At 41.6% G+C, this 17,114-nt stretch overlaps 1 protein-coding gene across 3 annotated transcripts in view; it reads left to right on the top strand.

Moving 5' to 3' along the window:
* The window catches only part of TRIM9 (tripartite motif containing 9), a 119,201-nt gene that overhangs the window by 89,956 nt on the left and 12,131 nt on the right, over positions 1-17,114 (top strand). For 2 of the 3 annotated variants that reach the window (XM_025392436.1, XM_025392434.1), the window contains 2 exons: positions 3,428-3,573; positions 6,026-6,164. In XM_025392436.1, the coding sequence (XP_025248221.1) occupies positions 3,428-3,573; positions 6,026-6,164 (285 nt within the window). Of the gene's footprint in view, positions 1-3,415; positions 3,574-6,025; positions 6,165-17,114 lie in introns of all 3 variants that reach the window. The other variant, XM_025392435.1, reaches the window with a different exon arrangement.

Below are 17,114 nucleotides of genomic sequence, written 5' to 3'. Positions count from 1 at the left end.
AAGGATGAATGCTAGAACCCTGATCAGGTCAGGAGAAATTCATTCTTAAGGAGAGAACAACAGCTGCCCCAGAATGATCATGAAAGTGTAAAAATCAAGATAGCTAGGAAAGCCCCAATAACAGGAGTTTCAGTAAAATACAATGCTCTTCCTTAGATTTTAGTGCAGAAACTGTAATGCTATCCTTTTCTGAATCATAAAAGATAGATTAATTGGAAAGTACTTTGGATTTCTAGTAGACCATTGATTTTGTGCCTAATGAAGTTAAATAGGATAACATAATACCCACTATAAAATATATTTTTCTAGAATGTCAGCCTGAGTCTCTGCTAATGAGGCTGTAATTTTGGCACATTTATCTTTTATGTGCAGCATCACTGGGGGTAAATAAGGAAAAGGGAAAACTAATTCTCAGCACATGGAGGAATAAATTTAGACAGATGCAAATATCTCTGGGTTAGTTCTGTGTTTTTTTTCCTCTCCACTCCCTTTGCCTTTTTGTCCATTTGCTAATTTGTCTAAATCTGGGACAATATCAAGATCTGAAGATTATTGAGTCTAGCCTTTTTTATATCCTTTTGGTCTTTTAAACTGTATCCACCAAGGACTTATAAATTAAGTTCTGATGTTTTAATTACACATGATATCATGTATTTCAGTTATTCTTTTAATTATACCTATGGCTACACAGGTACATTTGAGTTTCTTATCAGAGACGTTGTAAGCATTTGCATGATTTAAGTTGAAACCATCTGTGATCTTATTCTTTGATTTTTGTAATTGATGAAATGCAGACTTGCCTGAAACATGAACAAAGGGAAAAAGAAAGACTAATATGGAGCTAATGAAATAAGAGCATAAGGAATCGTTTCATGGTGGGCACTAACTAATAAGGAGAGTTAAGAATAAATACCCCCTGGGGGGAATCATTCATGTCTCCACAAGCCCTTTAAAGAATGGTTTCCCTAAACCTGTTATATTTTTCTTCCATAGTAAATATGTTAAAAATGCATTTTAATAAAGGAAACAAATTTTAAATAAAAAGGAAAGTCCCTAGTAATTAAAATGACCTAAAATTAATCCTGTAGTTACAACTCCTGGGTGATGCCTATTTATATTTAGATACTCTCATTGAAAGGAGTTATGTCTTCTGTGTCCATCTCTTTCCAACCAGTCCTGTAGTTTATTTAGTGAGCAAGACAATGAGTTTATTTCCTTTCCTCCAAATACGGATTTCTGGGGCTTCTGAGCCTGCAGTAGCTGTAGCTCTTTGATGAGATTTCACCCAAATCCTGTGCCATTGAAACTTGAAACATGATTTCTTCTCCTAAACCGATTGCCTGCAGTTTTAACAGGCATGAATTTTGATTTAGCTGTGTTTGATTTAGTAGCTCAGACATGATTTTATTGTAATGTCTACAGTCTTTTCTTAAGTATAAGACAATTGATCAGCTTCACCTTTGCATTTCATATGTTACAGTCGCTGCTTTTGTTTTCTAGATTATCTACCATAGAACCTGTTTTCTAAACTGCTGTAAAATTAAACACTGTTTTGGTTGGGATGACTGACAAGGCATAGATTTAATTCAGTGCACAAGACACAGAGTCCAATTTTGGTACAGCATACCAGGTGTTCCATGATGAACATTTGTTCATCTAAATGTCCCTGGATATGGTCCAAGCTGTTCTCTCCTGTTATTAAAGTGCTAACATAATAACAATAATAAATCAATGTTTTGGTGCTGAAAAAAATTTTTTAAACAGTTAGTAAAAACATGGCTCCCGGCCAGGCGCGGTGGCTCACACCTGTAATCCCAGCACTTTGGGAGGCTGAGGTGGGTGGATCACGAGGTCAGGAGATTGAGACCATCCTGGCTAACACGGTGAAACCCCATCTCTACTAAAAACACACACACACATACACACACACACACACACACACACACACACAAACATTAGCCAGGCATGGTGGCGGGCGCCTGTAGTCCCAGCTACTCAGAAGGCTGAGACAGAAGAATGGTGTGAACCCGGGAGGCAGAGCTTACAGTGAGCTGAGATCTCGCCACTGCCCTCCAGCCTGGGCAACAGAGCAAGACTCTGTCTCAAAATAAATAAATAAATAAAATAAATAAAATAAAAATAAACCATGGTTCCCAAGTGCATATATTAAGTTTATATATGAAGAACTGGGATTATTCAGTAACTAATATTTCTTTTTTTTTTTTTTTTTTTGTTGAGGCGGGGTCCCGTTTTTTCCCCCAGGCTGGGGTGCAGTGGCCTGATCTCAGCTCACTGCAAGCTCCGCCTCCCGGGTTCACGCCATTCTCCTGCCTCAGCCTCCCGAGTAGCTGGGACTACAGGCGCCCGCCACCTCGCCTGGCTAGTTTTTTGTATTTTTTTAGTAGAGACGGGGTTTCACCGTGTTAGCCAGGATGGTCTCGATCTCCCGACCTCGTGATCCGCCCGTCTCGGCCTCCCAAAGTGCTGGGATTACAGGCTTGAGCCACCGCGCCCGGCCTCAGTAACTAATATTTCTATGTGTGTCTGAAGGCTCAACTAATTTGCAGTTTTAAGTACTAGAAAAGAGTCACAGTATAAAATGTGGAGGGGGCTGTTATGACTCGTAACAGCATGACAGACTCTCACGCGGCTGCAAAGACATCTTGAGCCTCCTCGTCATGCTCCAGGCCCCTAGTCCACATGCCGGGCTCACAGTGGGTGTGCTATACCTGAAAATGAGTCGACTTGACCTACTGCTGTTTTTGAGGTATAGCTACCTTGAGATAATGACGTCAGGTTCCTCGGAAGTTTTGAAATGGAAAGATCACTGTGATGTCACTGGGAACCAAATTTTCAAAAATCCACTGTTGTAGCTACTTATGTGCACAAGACCTGGAGTAGAATCACTGGTTTTAAAAAAAATGATAGAATATTGGAAATGTAGTGGTTTCAGAGCTATTTCTCAGAATAGGCAGTCTCTGGTTTATTAACTTGGGTTTAAATCTCAGAATAAGTTTTATGATAAAATAATTAGCACAGCTTCAGGCACATTATGAGTTAAATGGGCTTTAGTGAGTTGGACTGGAAACCCAGCCTCCATGTAAACATTTCCTTTAGGGATAATGTCTTCAGTGCTCAAGGAGATGAGAACAGAGCAGTTCTGTGAATCAGCCTGTCTCCCCTCCAACAGCCACAATGAAGGTGGGAAGGGCCACTGTGTGCTTAGGAAATGGCCTAACCACAAATCAGGAGCCAGTCTGACTCCTGGGGACTCTGTGAAGGATTCTGTTCAGTTCCCTTGTGCACCCCAGGCTGGCTACTTCTAACCACGTGTTTATCAGGGGGATGTTTGTCATTCTAAGATACTGGAATATCTGCAGCTTAACAGAAGCCAGTTACACTAATTTCTGTTTAGCTTCCTCTCCAGTCCCAGCAACCCCTATCCTACAGCTGGAGGAATGTTGTACCCACAACAACAGCGCTACGTTGTCCTGGAAACAGCCACCTCTGTCCACGGTGCCCGCCGATGGATACATTCTGGAGCTGGATGATGGCAACGGTGGTCAGTTCCGGGTCAGTAGAGAGCCCACTACGTACTTGTTAACCCAAACCAGTGATCTGTCAGAGGACCTGCCAGGGAGTCTCAGGCTTCCCCGTCTCTCCCGGGGACAGGCCATACCTGAAGCCTGCTTTCTCCCTCTACCATGAAGGTGGATGGAGCAGTCTCTGAAACTGCCCTACCCTTCTTAAGAGACAGGACATGCAGTACTGGGGTCACACTGCCTGCATTCAAGTTGGTCTCCTCCACCCTAGCTATGTGGACAATGCCTAATTATCACCCCTTTGAGTCTTCAGGTCCTTATTTATTAACGAGAGGGATGATAACAATAGCGTGAATCTCATGCCTTGTTGCTAAGGGTCCATTAGATAATTCATACAAAATTCTTAGTGTGCTGCCTAGAACATGGCAAGCGTGCATTATTAGCTATTATTATTACCATCATTGCTTATTGCTAATAATATAATTAACCGTTGTCCAAGATTTATTTCTACAATCCACAGCTTCTAATGTCTTTGATTGGCATTCCTCTTAATTGACATGATCTCCTGTTACAGCTTCCCTATTCTAAGAAGCCTTTCTAGCAAAGGTTTCCCCAGTTCTATAGTTTTATTCTGGGCCTTTCACCAGATAGAACTGGTACCAGAAGATTGCTACCTTCCCAAGGCAAGGGAGCCCCATCCCCATTGAGAAGCTCATGCTGCCCTCTGAAGGCAGGACAGAATGGCCTCCTGGTAAGACACGGCTGTGGTACCTCCAGGTTGATGATTCATGTGCCACCACCTGTCGGCATGTGTCTGCTTCTCTCTCATACAGAGTTTCATTCTCATGCATCCTTTCCCTGCCACCTTACTTTCCATCCTCTCCACCCTAGTCTTGCCTGGAAGTTCTGATGCTTGGAGCTTCCCAAGGGAGCAGCCCTTCTGGAGACTGAGGCCAGTTCCTGCACTGAAGAAGAGGAGACCCCTATCTAAAAAAACCTCAGGCCCATGAGGATGAGGCTTTCTTCTGGTCACCAATGGCCAAACCTGGGCCACTAGCTTTCAAGAGCAAAGCCTCTCAAGGCCCCCTTTTCCTGAATGTGTTTTTGATCCCCACTAGGTTTAAGTACTTGAGAGCAGGGACTGTGTCTTCTACAGTTCTCAAGGACAAAGGTTCTCTCTTTTGATAGAGAAGCCTTATTTACATATATGTTGATTTATTGGCATGATAAAATCTAATTTCTTTCTCTCCAAGATAAGGGCCTCAGGTTCCATTTCATGTCTTTTGCAGCGCGTGTTGTATGTGTGTAAAATCCTGTCTGTTTGTCAGTTTCTCATTCCTGACTTTGCCTTTTCAGTTCCTGTGTCATTTTCAGGGCGTTTCTTTGCCATTTATTATCTTTTTTTTTTCTCCTGGGAAAGTAACTCTCCTGGTTTTCCCAATTCTTTAAATAAATTAATTCTCTTATTTTGTCTTGACTTTTTCCTCTACTCAAAGTGCGGTTCTCCCCCAGCAGCATTGGTTTCACCTGGGAACTTGTTAAAAATGCAAAATCCCAGACCCCACCCCAGACACCTACTGGATCAGCAACTGCATTTTTACAAGATCCTCAGGTGATTCATATGCACGTAAAGTTTGAGATGCACTGAATAAGAGGGCATAATATTCTGATTTTTGTTATTCCAGCAGGAGTAATGAATTGATGGGCGATCCAAGACCCCAGTCTTCTTAGTATCCTACCAGAGAGTTGTCATTTTAAGGCTGTGCTTTGAATGCAAATTATTTTTATTCATTACATCAGCATAATTTTGCAGTGTGTACAGCTGAAGAGGGAGGCAAATGCCTAACCTATGCTAAAGACACATTATGCTAGGATTTATTTTAAGCCTTTGAAATGTCATTCTTCCTCCTTTCCCTGTTTCCTCCGCCTTCCCTCTGTACTGTGATGAAAATCTATCCCCCTGTGGCTTGGAGTGTAATCTTTGTGACAGTTCTGAAGTCATCAGAGGAATTCTAAACATAGGACAGAGACCACCTTCCTGTTTTCATGGTTTCAAACATGTTTTTTACAAACCATACTATGGATAAGGAGCTCAGTAGGGGTCATATACTGTATCAATGCCAAGTTAATAAGTGTAATCTGAACTATAAGCTCTCAGTTTTATTTTTTTTAAGCCCTAGCTGCTAATAACGACCACTCATTAGCTGCCTGACCCATGCTAAATACAAGGCATGATGCTAATCTGCATATACAACATTAAGTAATCCTCACACCAACCTCATAAGGTGGATATTGTTATCTCATTTTACAGATTAGGAGACTGAGGCTAAAAAGGTAAATTAAGTGGCCCAATATCTCACAGGATTCAAATCCAGATTAGAATGACACCAGGGCTCTTGCTCCTAACCACTGAGCGACACTGCCTTCTTTGCCCCTCAAAAGGTTGCAGGCTAAGTGCTGTCCTGTTCTTTGCTGACTCTCAGGAGGTGTATGTGGGGAAGGAGACGATGTGCACTGTGGATGGTCTTCACTTCAACAGCACATACAACGCTCGGGTCAAGGCCTTCAACAAAACAGGAGTCAGCCCGTACAGCAAGACCCTGGTCCTCCAAACGTCTGAGGGTAAGGCCCTTCAGCAGTATCCCTCAGAGCGAGAACTGCGTGGCATCTAAAGTGGCTGGCAAGCCCGGAGGTAACCCCACCACTGCCCACATTCCTGCAGTGTTTCCATGACTCGCTCTGCATTCTGCACAGAGCCGCTGTTCCTCTCCTGCCTTTAGAGAGCCTATGGTATGTGGATGTGATCAAACCAAAGATTCCACATCGGCAGTTCAAATGGCTTGGGCCGGCGGCTTCCTTTGATAACACTCTAACTAAGCTGCAGTTGAAGAAGCTGAAAAATGAAGGCCTGAATGTGCCCCCGGTGTGTAAGACGAATGTATCTAGGCTCTAGAGCAGGCTCCCATTCTCCACCGATACACATCATGTGCCAGTTTTGCCCAGATTATTCTAAGTTACTCTGTAGTACTCGCTTGTTCTGAGGGTGGGACCTAGGTTCTTTCCAGCTATGGATTTGTATGACTGAATGTGTTTCAAATGGGTGTGGGGTGCTAGAGCTGTTCAGAGAGAGTCTGTTGGCCGCTCCTGGCTTACCCACTTAGACCGCCTCCGTTTCATACCCAAAACTGAGGCCGTTAGCACCAGGATTGAGACTTCCTGTGGCACCAAACAGGAAGAGACCAGCAACTTCGCATTACCCGCCATTTTCATCTTTGCCAGGCCCTCCAATCTTGGCTAGGCTTCCTAGAGCCACCGTACAAAGTTCATCTCTAGAGAATTTTTGCTTCTTAGCTATACTTTAAATATTTTGGTCATCAGAGACATGTAATGTGTCTCAGATAAGAAGCTTGAATTTGATGACCAGATACAACCTCTGAGGCTTTTAACATTTTCATGTTAAGAGTAAGCAAGACACATGAAATTAAACCTACAAAGAGGTATTTGTGGCTGGTGCCAAAGCATTCTGACACTTTGGGGTGTCATTTAAATCAAAGAAGTCACCCGCCACTTCACCAGGATTCTCCATAACTTCCCTCTGCAGAACGAATTATGTTGATTTTGTTCAAGTTCAAGATGTTAGCTAAAAGAACCATGGTGGTGTTTTTTCCCACTTCCCACAAACCTCAACATGTGCCAGTCACCCTAAAATGCTTCACATGGTTAAAAACAAGCACAATTTCGAATCCCACAGCAAGGATGAAAGGCCCCTAGCCATGAAAACAGTGCTTTGGGGAGCAGTTGTCAGTCTAAATGATGCTATTCCAAGAGAAGAATATGCTGAGGGAAAATGCCACATGACCTGTTCCTGTTTGGAGTACAGTGATGTGGCAGCTACAGCTTCCCCCAGAATTATCATTTTAGCAGCTTCTCTCAGGGAGGACCTATCAGTTTGAGAGCAGTTGCCTCTTTTCTCAAAATACCATGCTAACTGCTAAAGCCCTCCAAGAGTCTTTCCTAGATGCAATGCAGAAGGCCCTTGCTGGTGATGGCCTCATTTCCCATGTGTGTACAAGGTGGTTTGATTGAAGAGTGAAGTGCATGCCTGCAGAGCAGAGAGAAATTTGTAGCAATGTTGCTAATATGTGTTATCAGATCTACGGGAAAACTATTTCTATTCATAATACATCATGGGAATCATACTATTCTGCTAAAAGTCAGTTATTAGCATAACAGCCTGAGCACTTATGTCTCTCGTTTCATCCTGCAGGAGGATGTAGCGCCTCAGTTTATCTTAATGTTCATAAGATTATGGTGTCTAATTTAATAAATTACAGGATTGGAACTGCGATCCTTGGTACCACAGTCACAGAACTGGGGGTCATTTTCTAGATGAAACAAACGGAACAAGTTCTCTTCCAACAAAGAAACTGTACTGTAGAAATTAATTTCCTCCATGAATTTTATATATTGTGTACAAATATAAGGTATGTATCTGAATACAAAGAAAAGCCTATCATCATATAGATATCAGTATTCTCTGTTACTGCACAGAAGTAATTTTCTCATAATGAAATAAAGTTCACACACATACTTTCTCCATAACTTTGGTTTGTTCTATTTGTTTCTCCCTCATTCTAATACATCCAGTGAGACAAGATTTAGAAAGCAAGAAAAGATGTAGTGAATAGCTTATTTTAAAAAAAAAAGATTTGATCGATCTGTAACAATAGAGAAAGCCTATAGGATTAAATAATTATCTCTTTTTCGTTTGCTTTTTAGAAATCAGTGAGAAAAATGCTATTAACAGAGTTTTGGTACATTCACTGCACTTATACTTTATTAATCTTATTTCCTACAGTTTCCAGAAAGGTTTGCTTTAGAGATTTTTTTTTTCTTTGCTGGTATTGGGGGTGGTGGGGTGGTGCATTCTGGCTTTCTAGTGTAACAAAATCTGTCACCTTCTTCTTAGCAAGAGTTAATCCCTTTTCAAACTTCAAAACAAAAATTCTGTATCACAGAAGGGTAAAATTTCATATGCAGTAACAAGTCTAACTTGTAATGACATGGATTTAGTCTGAGGTTTAAATTGCTCATCATTTATACTCTGTATTCTGTGAGCTTTCACAAAACCTATGGATCTAAAGGCAACATTATGCAGGGGAGGTCAAATGTCTACATTACTATAAATTCTGATTGGTATTTTTCTTCAAAAGCAAATTTATCTGTCTATTTATTGGGCAGTGCTTGATAAGTGACCACTGTGCGCCAGGCTGTGGGTATAGTGTTGAACAGATGTTATCCCTGCTGCCCTGGAGTTTACAAGCTAGAAAAAGAGACAAGCCTTAGAGAAATAAACATATAAAGAGTTCCATTCTTACACATTGTGATAAACACTGAAAAAAAAAAAGGGAAAAAGGATTAGCAGGAAGATAAAACTTTTATAGGAGAATTAGGAAAACAGTACAAATTAAATTCAATGGAAATTATAAAGAACGTACTATTAAGAGAAAAGGAAAGGAGTCAGGTGCCATAGCTCATGCCTGTAATCCCAGATACTTGGGAGGTTGAGACGGGAGGATCCTGTGAGCCCAGGAGTTTGAATCTAGCCTGGGCAACATAGTGAGACTGCATCTTAAAAAAAAAGAGAGAGAGAGAGAAAAGGAAAGGAGAATGCATTATTATATGAGTTCAACTGTGGTTAGTTCTCTGAAAGCAAAGTTCCTGGAGATGTATCAAAGACACCCATGGAAAAAATGCCAGTTGCATATCTAAACTAAATTATACTGACTTAAGATGAAATATAACTGTAAGCAATTAAGAATTTTAATGAAATTTTAAAATAAGGCCCTCAAGCCCCAAAACTTGGCCATGTATATCTTTAAATTAATTCATCTAATAGCCATCATGGCTGTGCCACAGTCTTCGAAACCATCTGCAAAAGAGTATCTGTTGAAAACGTTATACAACAAGACCATCTTAATACTCAGAGGTCTGAGGTTTATGCTATGTGTGAGACAAGCTGTACTCCTGTTTAAAAAAATCATACAGGGTTGAGAACAGGATGAGACATTTTCTGTTTATTTTTCTCTAGTTTCCCTCTTCCTACCTAAATAGATTCTGCCTACAAAGTCTATTTAGGTAGGGGCTAGACATCTGACTTTGTAGGACAAATTCTATCTATTTAGTCTATTTAAATAGACTTTGTGGCTATAAAGCCAGACATGTAGCATCTTCCAATCTCTTTCTGACCTTTCTACCTTCCTTTTTTTTTGAGACAAGGTCACACTCTGTCACCCAGGCTGCAGTGCAGTGGCACAATCATAGCTCACTGCAGCCTCCTACACCTGGGCTCAAGGGATCTTCCCATCTCAGCCTCCTGAGTAGTTAGGACTACAGGCATGTGCCACCAAGTCTGGCTAATTTTTAAAATTTTTTGTAGATGTGGGGTCTTGCTGTGTTGCCCAGGTTGGTCTCAAACTCCTAGCCTCAAGTGATCCTCCTCCGTTGGCCTCCCCAAGTACTGGGATGACAGGCATGAGCCGGCTGCCTTTGATAAGGACCCTTGTGATTACCTTGGGCCCACCTGGATAATCCAGTATAATTCCCCCATCTCAAAATCCTTAGTGTAATCACCTCTGCAGTGTCCCCTTTGCCATGGATAATAACGTATTCACAGGTTCTGGGGATTCAGATGTGAATATTTTTAGATGGCCCATTATTCTTAGTACTATACTTTATGAGGAAGGTATTATTATCGTCATCTTTCTCTACTTATGGGAAACTGAGCTGCTGAGAGATTAAGTATAATAATATGTTAGATCCAGGACTTTAAGCCCCCAGTGCTCAGCACAGTCCGCTGTGATGCTAACATTAGAAAAGTGCTATTTGCACTCAACCAAATGGAAAGAGAGGGAAAACTATCCAAAGTCTGTCTGCAAGGTGACTGAAAACACCTTGTCAAAATGAAGCAGCACTGGGTAGCTGCCTCAAGTGCTCATCCAGAAATCCCAGCTAGAAGTAGGACTTTAGTACTTGCAACATGTTGGGCGGATCTACTGAGGTGAGGAGTTCGAGACCAGCCTGACCAACATGGAGAAACCCCATCTCTACTAAAAATACAAAATTAGCTGGTTGTGGTGGTGGGCGCCTATAATCCCAGCTACTTGGGAGGCTGAGGCAGGAGAATCGCTTGAATCTGGGAGGCAGAAGTTGCAGTGAGCCAAGATCGCACCATTCCACTCCAGCCTGAGCAACAAAAGTGAAACTCCAGTGAAACTCCATCTCAAAAAAAAAAAGTTTTTTTGAAAACAGTAGCATTCCAGCTTTAAGAAGATGTGGGAGTGGCCGTCATTTCTAGCATCATATCCAAGCTCTTTATCAGGTCCTGTGCCTATTTTCATGTCTTTGCAGAAATTTCCTCCAGCTCCCTCCCATCCCAGGTGAGCAGGTCACCTAGAGAGGCCCTTTGCCCACTGGTACCAGTGGATGCTCTTGGCTGGCAGTGACAAGATTTGCCCAGGAAGGAAAAGGAATATCAGAGCTACATCTCTGAGGCCTTTGAAAGTTACTACCAAATGAGGTCTGGCACTCAGAGCCCTGCTTGGGTTGACATGACAGAGCCGTTTATTCACAGAAGCTTTCCAGCCCTGCCTGTCCTAACTGGGAGGGAAAGTGGAGAGAAGGTAGTCAGCAATAATTCAAGAAAAGAAGGCTGGCTCTCAAGCCATCTACCCAGCATTTTTCAGGATTGTTTTATCTAATGACAAATAGGTTGGGATTCTTGAAACTACATGTTAAAAATTGCTTTCTAAAAAGTGGGCCTAGACAATGTTACTCATAAAGATTAAAATGTCTTTCTCCCTGATTAGACTCTCAGCATCACACTGCCCCTTTCAGTGTGGTGGCTCCTTCTTCTGTGCATCAAAGGAAACTACCCAGAAAAGATTTAATGGTGCAGACAGAATATAGAATTATGCTTCCAGCCTGTAATCCCAGCACTTTGGGAGGCCGAGGCGGGCGGATCACAAGGTCGGGAGATTGAGACCACGGTGAAAACTCGTCTCTACTAAAAATACAAAAAATTAGCCGGGCGAGGTGGCGGGCGCCTGTAGTCCCAGCTATTCAGGAGGATGAGGCAGGAGAATGGCATGATCCCAGGAGGCGGAGCTTGCAGTGAGCTGAGATCGCGCCACTGCACTCCAGCCAGGGGGATAGAGTGAGACTCCGTCTCAAAAAAAAAAAAAAAAAAAGAATTATGCTTCCATTTGTCTGAATGCAAATTGGCCTCAGATGCATCTGTCCAGAATCTTTTTGCAATTACTTATTTATTTATTTATTCATTCATTCATTTATCTTTCCAGAGACAGTCTCACTCTGTCACCCAGCTGAAGTACAGTGACACGATCGTAGCTCACTGTAACCTTGACCTCCTGGGCTCAAGTGATCCTCCTGCCTCAGCCTCCCAAGTAACTGGCTCTATAGGCACACCACCACACCTGGCTTTTTTTTTTTTTTCCCCATAGAGACAGGGTCTCACGATGTTGCCCAGCCTGGTCTCAAACTCCTGGCCTCAAGTGATCCTCATGCCTTGGCCTCCCAAAGTGCTGTGATTACAGGCATGAGCCACTGTGCCCAGCTCCTTTGCCCATATTTAATAGTGATTTTGATCCAGCATAAGTACTGCACCCTGATGTGCTGAGACCTCCAGAAATGCTGTGACCTTGTGAGCAACAAAGAACCTGTCAGAAGAACAACTACAGGCAACACCTCAGCCCATCTAATCCCTCTGGCCAAAGTTCCAAGGAGGACAGTGATGTGTGTGCCTTTCCAATCCCTAACCACTACATAAACTAACCACTCTATTTAGGGAAGAAAAGATTTATCCTTAACACAGTTGAGGTTTATTAGGTCCTCTACACAAACCTTGGTCCCCACTGAGACCACTGGAATGTGCTCTGGGGCCAGTGGCATAAACTTTACCTTTTGTATATTTCTGGGTTACAAAGGAGCAGCAATAGTCTCATCACCCCAAAATTTTATCCGCCAGGAATTGATCCTACCTGAGTCTCTATTGTATCTCTCCACAGCCGTGGTGTAACTTGGATATGTCCCTTAGCCTCTCTGAACTTCAGTTTTGTCATCTCTAAAACCACGGACTTAGAGCTGAGGACCTCTAAGTCTTTACAATTAGTACCTCTGTGGCTTCTCTCTCTAAATTACTGTTGAAAGTTGTTTCAGAAAATGCTATGAAGCAGCATTAGATACCTCCTGCCTCCTCCAAGGGTCATGATGAGTCTTAAAGTTATGCCTGTGATACTGAAAATTCAACACTAATAGAAAATGGTTCATAAAGGATCACATAAGGAAATGTATCTGGTCTACTGAAAGATGGTTTTTCTGTCTCTGCTTTTCCTGACCCAGAGCATCTGGGCCTCTCCAAAAATAGTTAGAAGAATATGCATTTCCAGGACAAAGTTCTCAAGGTAGGTAATCATACCTGACCATATTTGGGTAAATTTTACAAAATCCAAGGTGAGAGGCATAATGATAGGTTTCAGAGCCCAGAAAAGAGAGATACTTTGTTCTTTTAAATTTTGACACATGCATGATATCCCAGGGAATTTCTTGCATTTTTCCATAGGACTGAATTAGATTCAGAACCCCATTTTTGGTTCTGGGAAGTGTGCTTTGCAACTGATACTCTGGAAAGCAGTTTAATCCTTTGGAATCCTCTGTATCTAATTGAAATACAGGAATTTTCAGTTCTCCTGATGATAGTTCCTTATAAATAATGCCATTGTATTCTAAATTGGAATGGAGAACCTGGTGATGAAGTATGCCGCTGTCCTTGAGGTGGCAAAGGCTGTTTCATTCTTCTAAAAGACAGTTTTCAAAACAGATTTGTTTCTCACTTCTCAATTGCAATTAATGCCACACTTAAGAAAGCTTAAAATACCACCTTTTATTATAAATTATGTACCAGTTGGACATAATTGTGACTTTGGCTGCTTATAAGACCATTTACAAAAACAGCCTCATTCTTCATTCATTTCTTTGTCTCTTTTAAAATCTTCCCAACAAAAGCAAATTACTTTACAGCTGGTTTATAATTGAGTTGAAACTCATCTTTTAACACTGTACAATTCTTAGTGACATGTCTTGCCTTACCGTGCTCCAAAATACAACCATCTTATTGGACCTGGGTTCAAGGACTGCTTAAATTACAAAGTTGTTCACTACAGACAAGAGGACAACCCAGACTTCTCCCAGACACAAAGGATGCTGGATTAGTATACACTATCATAAGCAACCACAACCTATTTGCTTTTCCTCTTTAGATTCCAAAAATAACACCCCAAAGACTACCTTTTCAAATCTTCTACAACATCTGCAAAAATCTTTAGTACTCTGTACTTGGAGTCAGTCAAGAAATTCCACCCCCAGAAGTGTAAAAACCAATCAATAATATATAACACTGATTTTCTCTAAATTATTATTTTTCTTATGGTTGAGTCTCCTGCCAACTTTATGTTTCCCAACTGCTCAATTCTACTACACTGTCTGGCACATGATAGGTGTTCAATAGCGTTGGCTAATGAACAAATGAAAGAAATATACGGGCTGGGTGCCATGGCTCACGCCTGTAATCTCAACACGTTAGGGAGGCTGAGGTGGGAGGACTGCCTGAGGCCAGTGGTTTGAGACCAGCCTGGGCAACATAAAAAGACTTTGTCTCTACAAAAAAATTTTAAAATTGTCCAGGTGTAGTGGCATGCACCTGTAGTTCCAGCTACTCAGGAGTCTGAGGGAGGAGGATCCCTTGGGTCCAGGAGTTCAAGGCTGCAGTGGGCTGTGATCACCACTACACAGTACGCTCTAGCCTGGGTGACCAAATGAGACCCTGTCTCTAAAAAAGAAATAAAGACACAAAAGAAATATATGGTGGCCAAACAGGAGTACATCACCTAGATATTCTCAGTCAATAATACAAGTGGTCTCCAGCCAATCTGCTTTGTTGATTCTTGATTGCTTTTTTTAAGCAGAGGTCTCTGCCCTTATGTAGACCTTAACTCCAGACTCCAGCCAGTCCTAGCGGGGAAGGGAAAGAAGTCCAGGAAAGAGCAAGAGGAAAACGATGGTCATTGACAGAGTTGATGGAAAGCATGTCTTGATACGTATTCATTATGAACACAGTCCCATCCTAGAGTTATAGTTATGCCTAGAGTCACCACATTCAGCCACTGACATACTGTTTTCCATTGCTCTTTCCTGCTGAACTGCTTTCACTCAGCAAAGCTCGGCAACCACACGGGATCCCTGCATGTGATGAAACATGATGTGATGTTAAAAGTCTCTTCAGGAGCGCCTCATTTTTCTCTAGTGAACTATAAAGTTAAAAATTAATAATAATTACTATCCTGCATATTAGCTGTGACCTGAAACACAGCTTTGTATCATGTATTGTGAAAAAAAATGACAACCTCATTCCTCTTTGTCTTTACTAATAGAATATGAATGGCTGAGAAGCCTTCTCCATATTGTGATAGTTGTGTTTTGAAGGGGAGGTGAGGAAGTAGTGTGTGCATTCTTCCTGCATCCCATGGGCATAACGCAGAATACACACTTAAGTAGGTGTGTGCACATTCAATGTGAGTTAAGTGTGATTTGGCTAAACCAGGGAGTGGCAATACTCTTCTCAATGTTGTCATATTGTCTTTGATTCATGCCTTTGAACATGTCCAGAGGGCATGACCAGGAGAGTAAAGGATTTGGAATCCATACATAGTGAAATGGTTGGACATTGACTCTATTTAGCCCAGAAAAGGGAAGATTTAAAGAGGATTGGTGACTGGCCTCAAATACTTGAAGAACTAGTGATCTGTTCCATGTGGCCCCAGATAGTAACGCTACAATTGGAGAGTGGAGCTCCCAAAGAGGTATGTCTAGATCAATATAAGCAATAACTGCCAACTAGAGGGAGCTGGCTTGAAGCAATGAGTTCCTCATCCCAGGGAACTTCAAAGGGAAGCTTGATGGCAGCTCCTCTGATATTAAGTGTCTTCTCTCTAAGACTTCTGAAATCTAAGGTAATGTGGAGTGGTATAGATGACTTATAGGCAGCTGACCCAGCGTGTGCACTACACGCCCATGGGGAAGGGTATGAGGGGAGAATTGCTTGTTTAATCAAGCTGGGATCCGTTGGAAAATGTATCTCTCTTGTAATTCATTTGGAAAGTTCTCATTGCAAGGTAGGATTTTTTGTTGTTGTTAAGAGCTACTTAGAGAAAATACGGTAAAAGCCCAGCTGGTAGGGAATGGGAGGTCATAGATGGGGAAAAAACTCAAAAACAAAAATGAAATGGTTGTACAATATGGATGTTAAATAAACTTGCCTGATTAGAGGGCATAATTCAAGAGTGAGAGGAGTCAAGGAAAATTGGGTCATCAGTAAACAGTGGATCCAAATGGAAGGATAGGAAGAGCCATAACTATCTTAGTGTCAAGTTACTAATCCTGTGAACAACCATAGCTACCCTCACTCCCCACCCTACAAAGGGGTGCCATCACCTACTCTAAGTTCTTCTTGGTGCTGAGAATAGAAAAGGTGAGTACAATTTATGATGGGTTTGGATACACTCCCCAAGGTCTGCGTTCAGTAAACATCTCTTCACTGGTTTTCAGATAACTGCTTGGGAATTCAATACACTCTGAAATTCATCTTATTTTATATGTCCTTTCCATTAAATTGTAAAGCAACAAATATTTTCAATATAATGAATTGACTGTCACACCTAGTGAAAAATACATTTCCAAGCAAATTCTTGTTAATAAAAAAATTTTTTAGGCCGGGTGCAGTAGCTCACACCCATAATCTCAGCACTTTGGGAGGCCGAGGCAGGCAGATCGCTTTGAACTCAGGAGTTCAAGACCAGCCTGGACAACATGGCAAAACCCCATTTCTACAAAAACTAGAAAAATTAGCTGGGCATGATGGCTCACGCCTGTAGTCTCTGCTACTCTGGAGGCTGAGGTTGAAGAATCACTTGATCCAGGAAGCAGAGGTTGCAATGAGCTGAGATCGTGGCATTGCATTCCCACCTGGACAACAGAGTGAGACCCTGTCTCAAAAAATAATAAATAATGCATAATAAATAAATAAATAAATAAAATCTTGTATTGACATAAATATGGTTGTAAATGCCTTAGCTCCTTAAAAGAAGCCCATGCTGGTTTGTGGCGCTTGGGTGTTGTATTTTGAATTTTTCTATTACACGCAAAGGCTAATTTCCCCTTAAGATGATCACAACAAATAATTTTTGATTTATCATATCTGAAGAAAGAAATGATAATACATGATATTAAGTCATTCAAACCGTATGAAGTGTAGGTAGAAGAAAACTTAAATGTATTCTTAGTGGGAACACAAAGTCTTAACTCCATAAATAGCAATTCCTTTTCTGGGAGATCTGGTTTATACTTTTATTTTTTAAAAGTCATCCCCCCACAGATAAGTCTAAAGCCTGAAAAGCTAACTTTAGTGTCGTGAGTACAGAGGCTGACTCTTGGAGGTAT

The sequence above is a fragment of the Theropithecus gelada genome, chromosome 7b (genome assembly GCF_003255815.1).
Source record: "Theropithecus gelada isolate Dixy chromosome 7b, Tgel_1.0, whole genome shotgun sequence".
In the NCBI taxonomy this organism is placed as follows: Eukaryota; Metazoa; Chordata; class Mammalia; order Primates; family Cercopithecidae; genus Theropithecus; species Theropithecus gelada.
The sequence above is the reverse complement of the archived record's forward strand: the minus strand, read 5'-3'. Positions and strand labels throughout refer to the sequence as shown.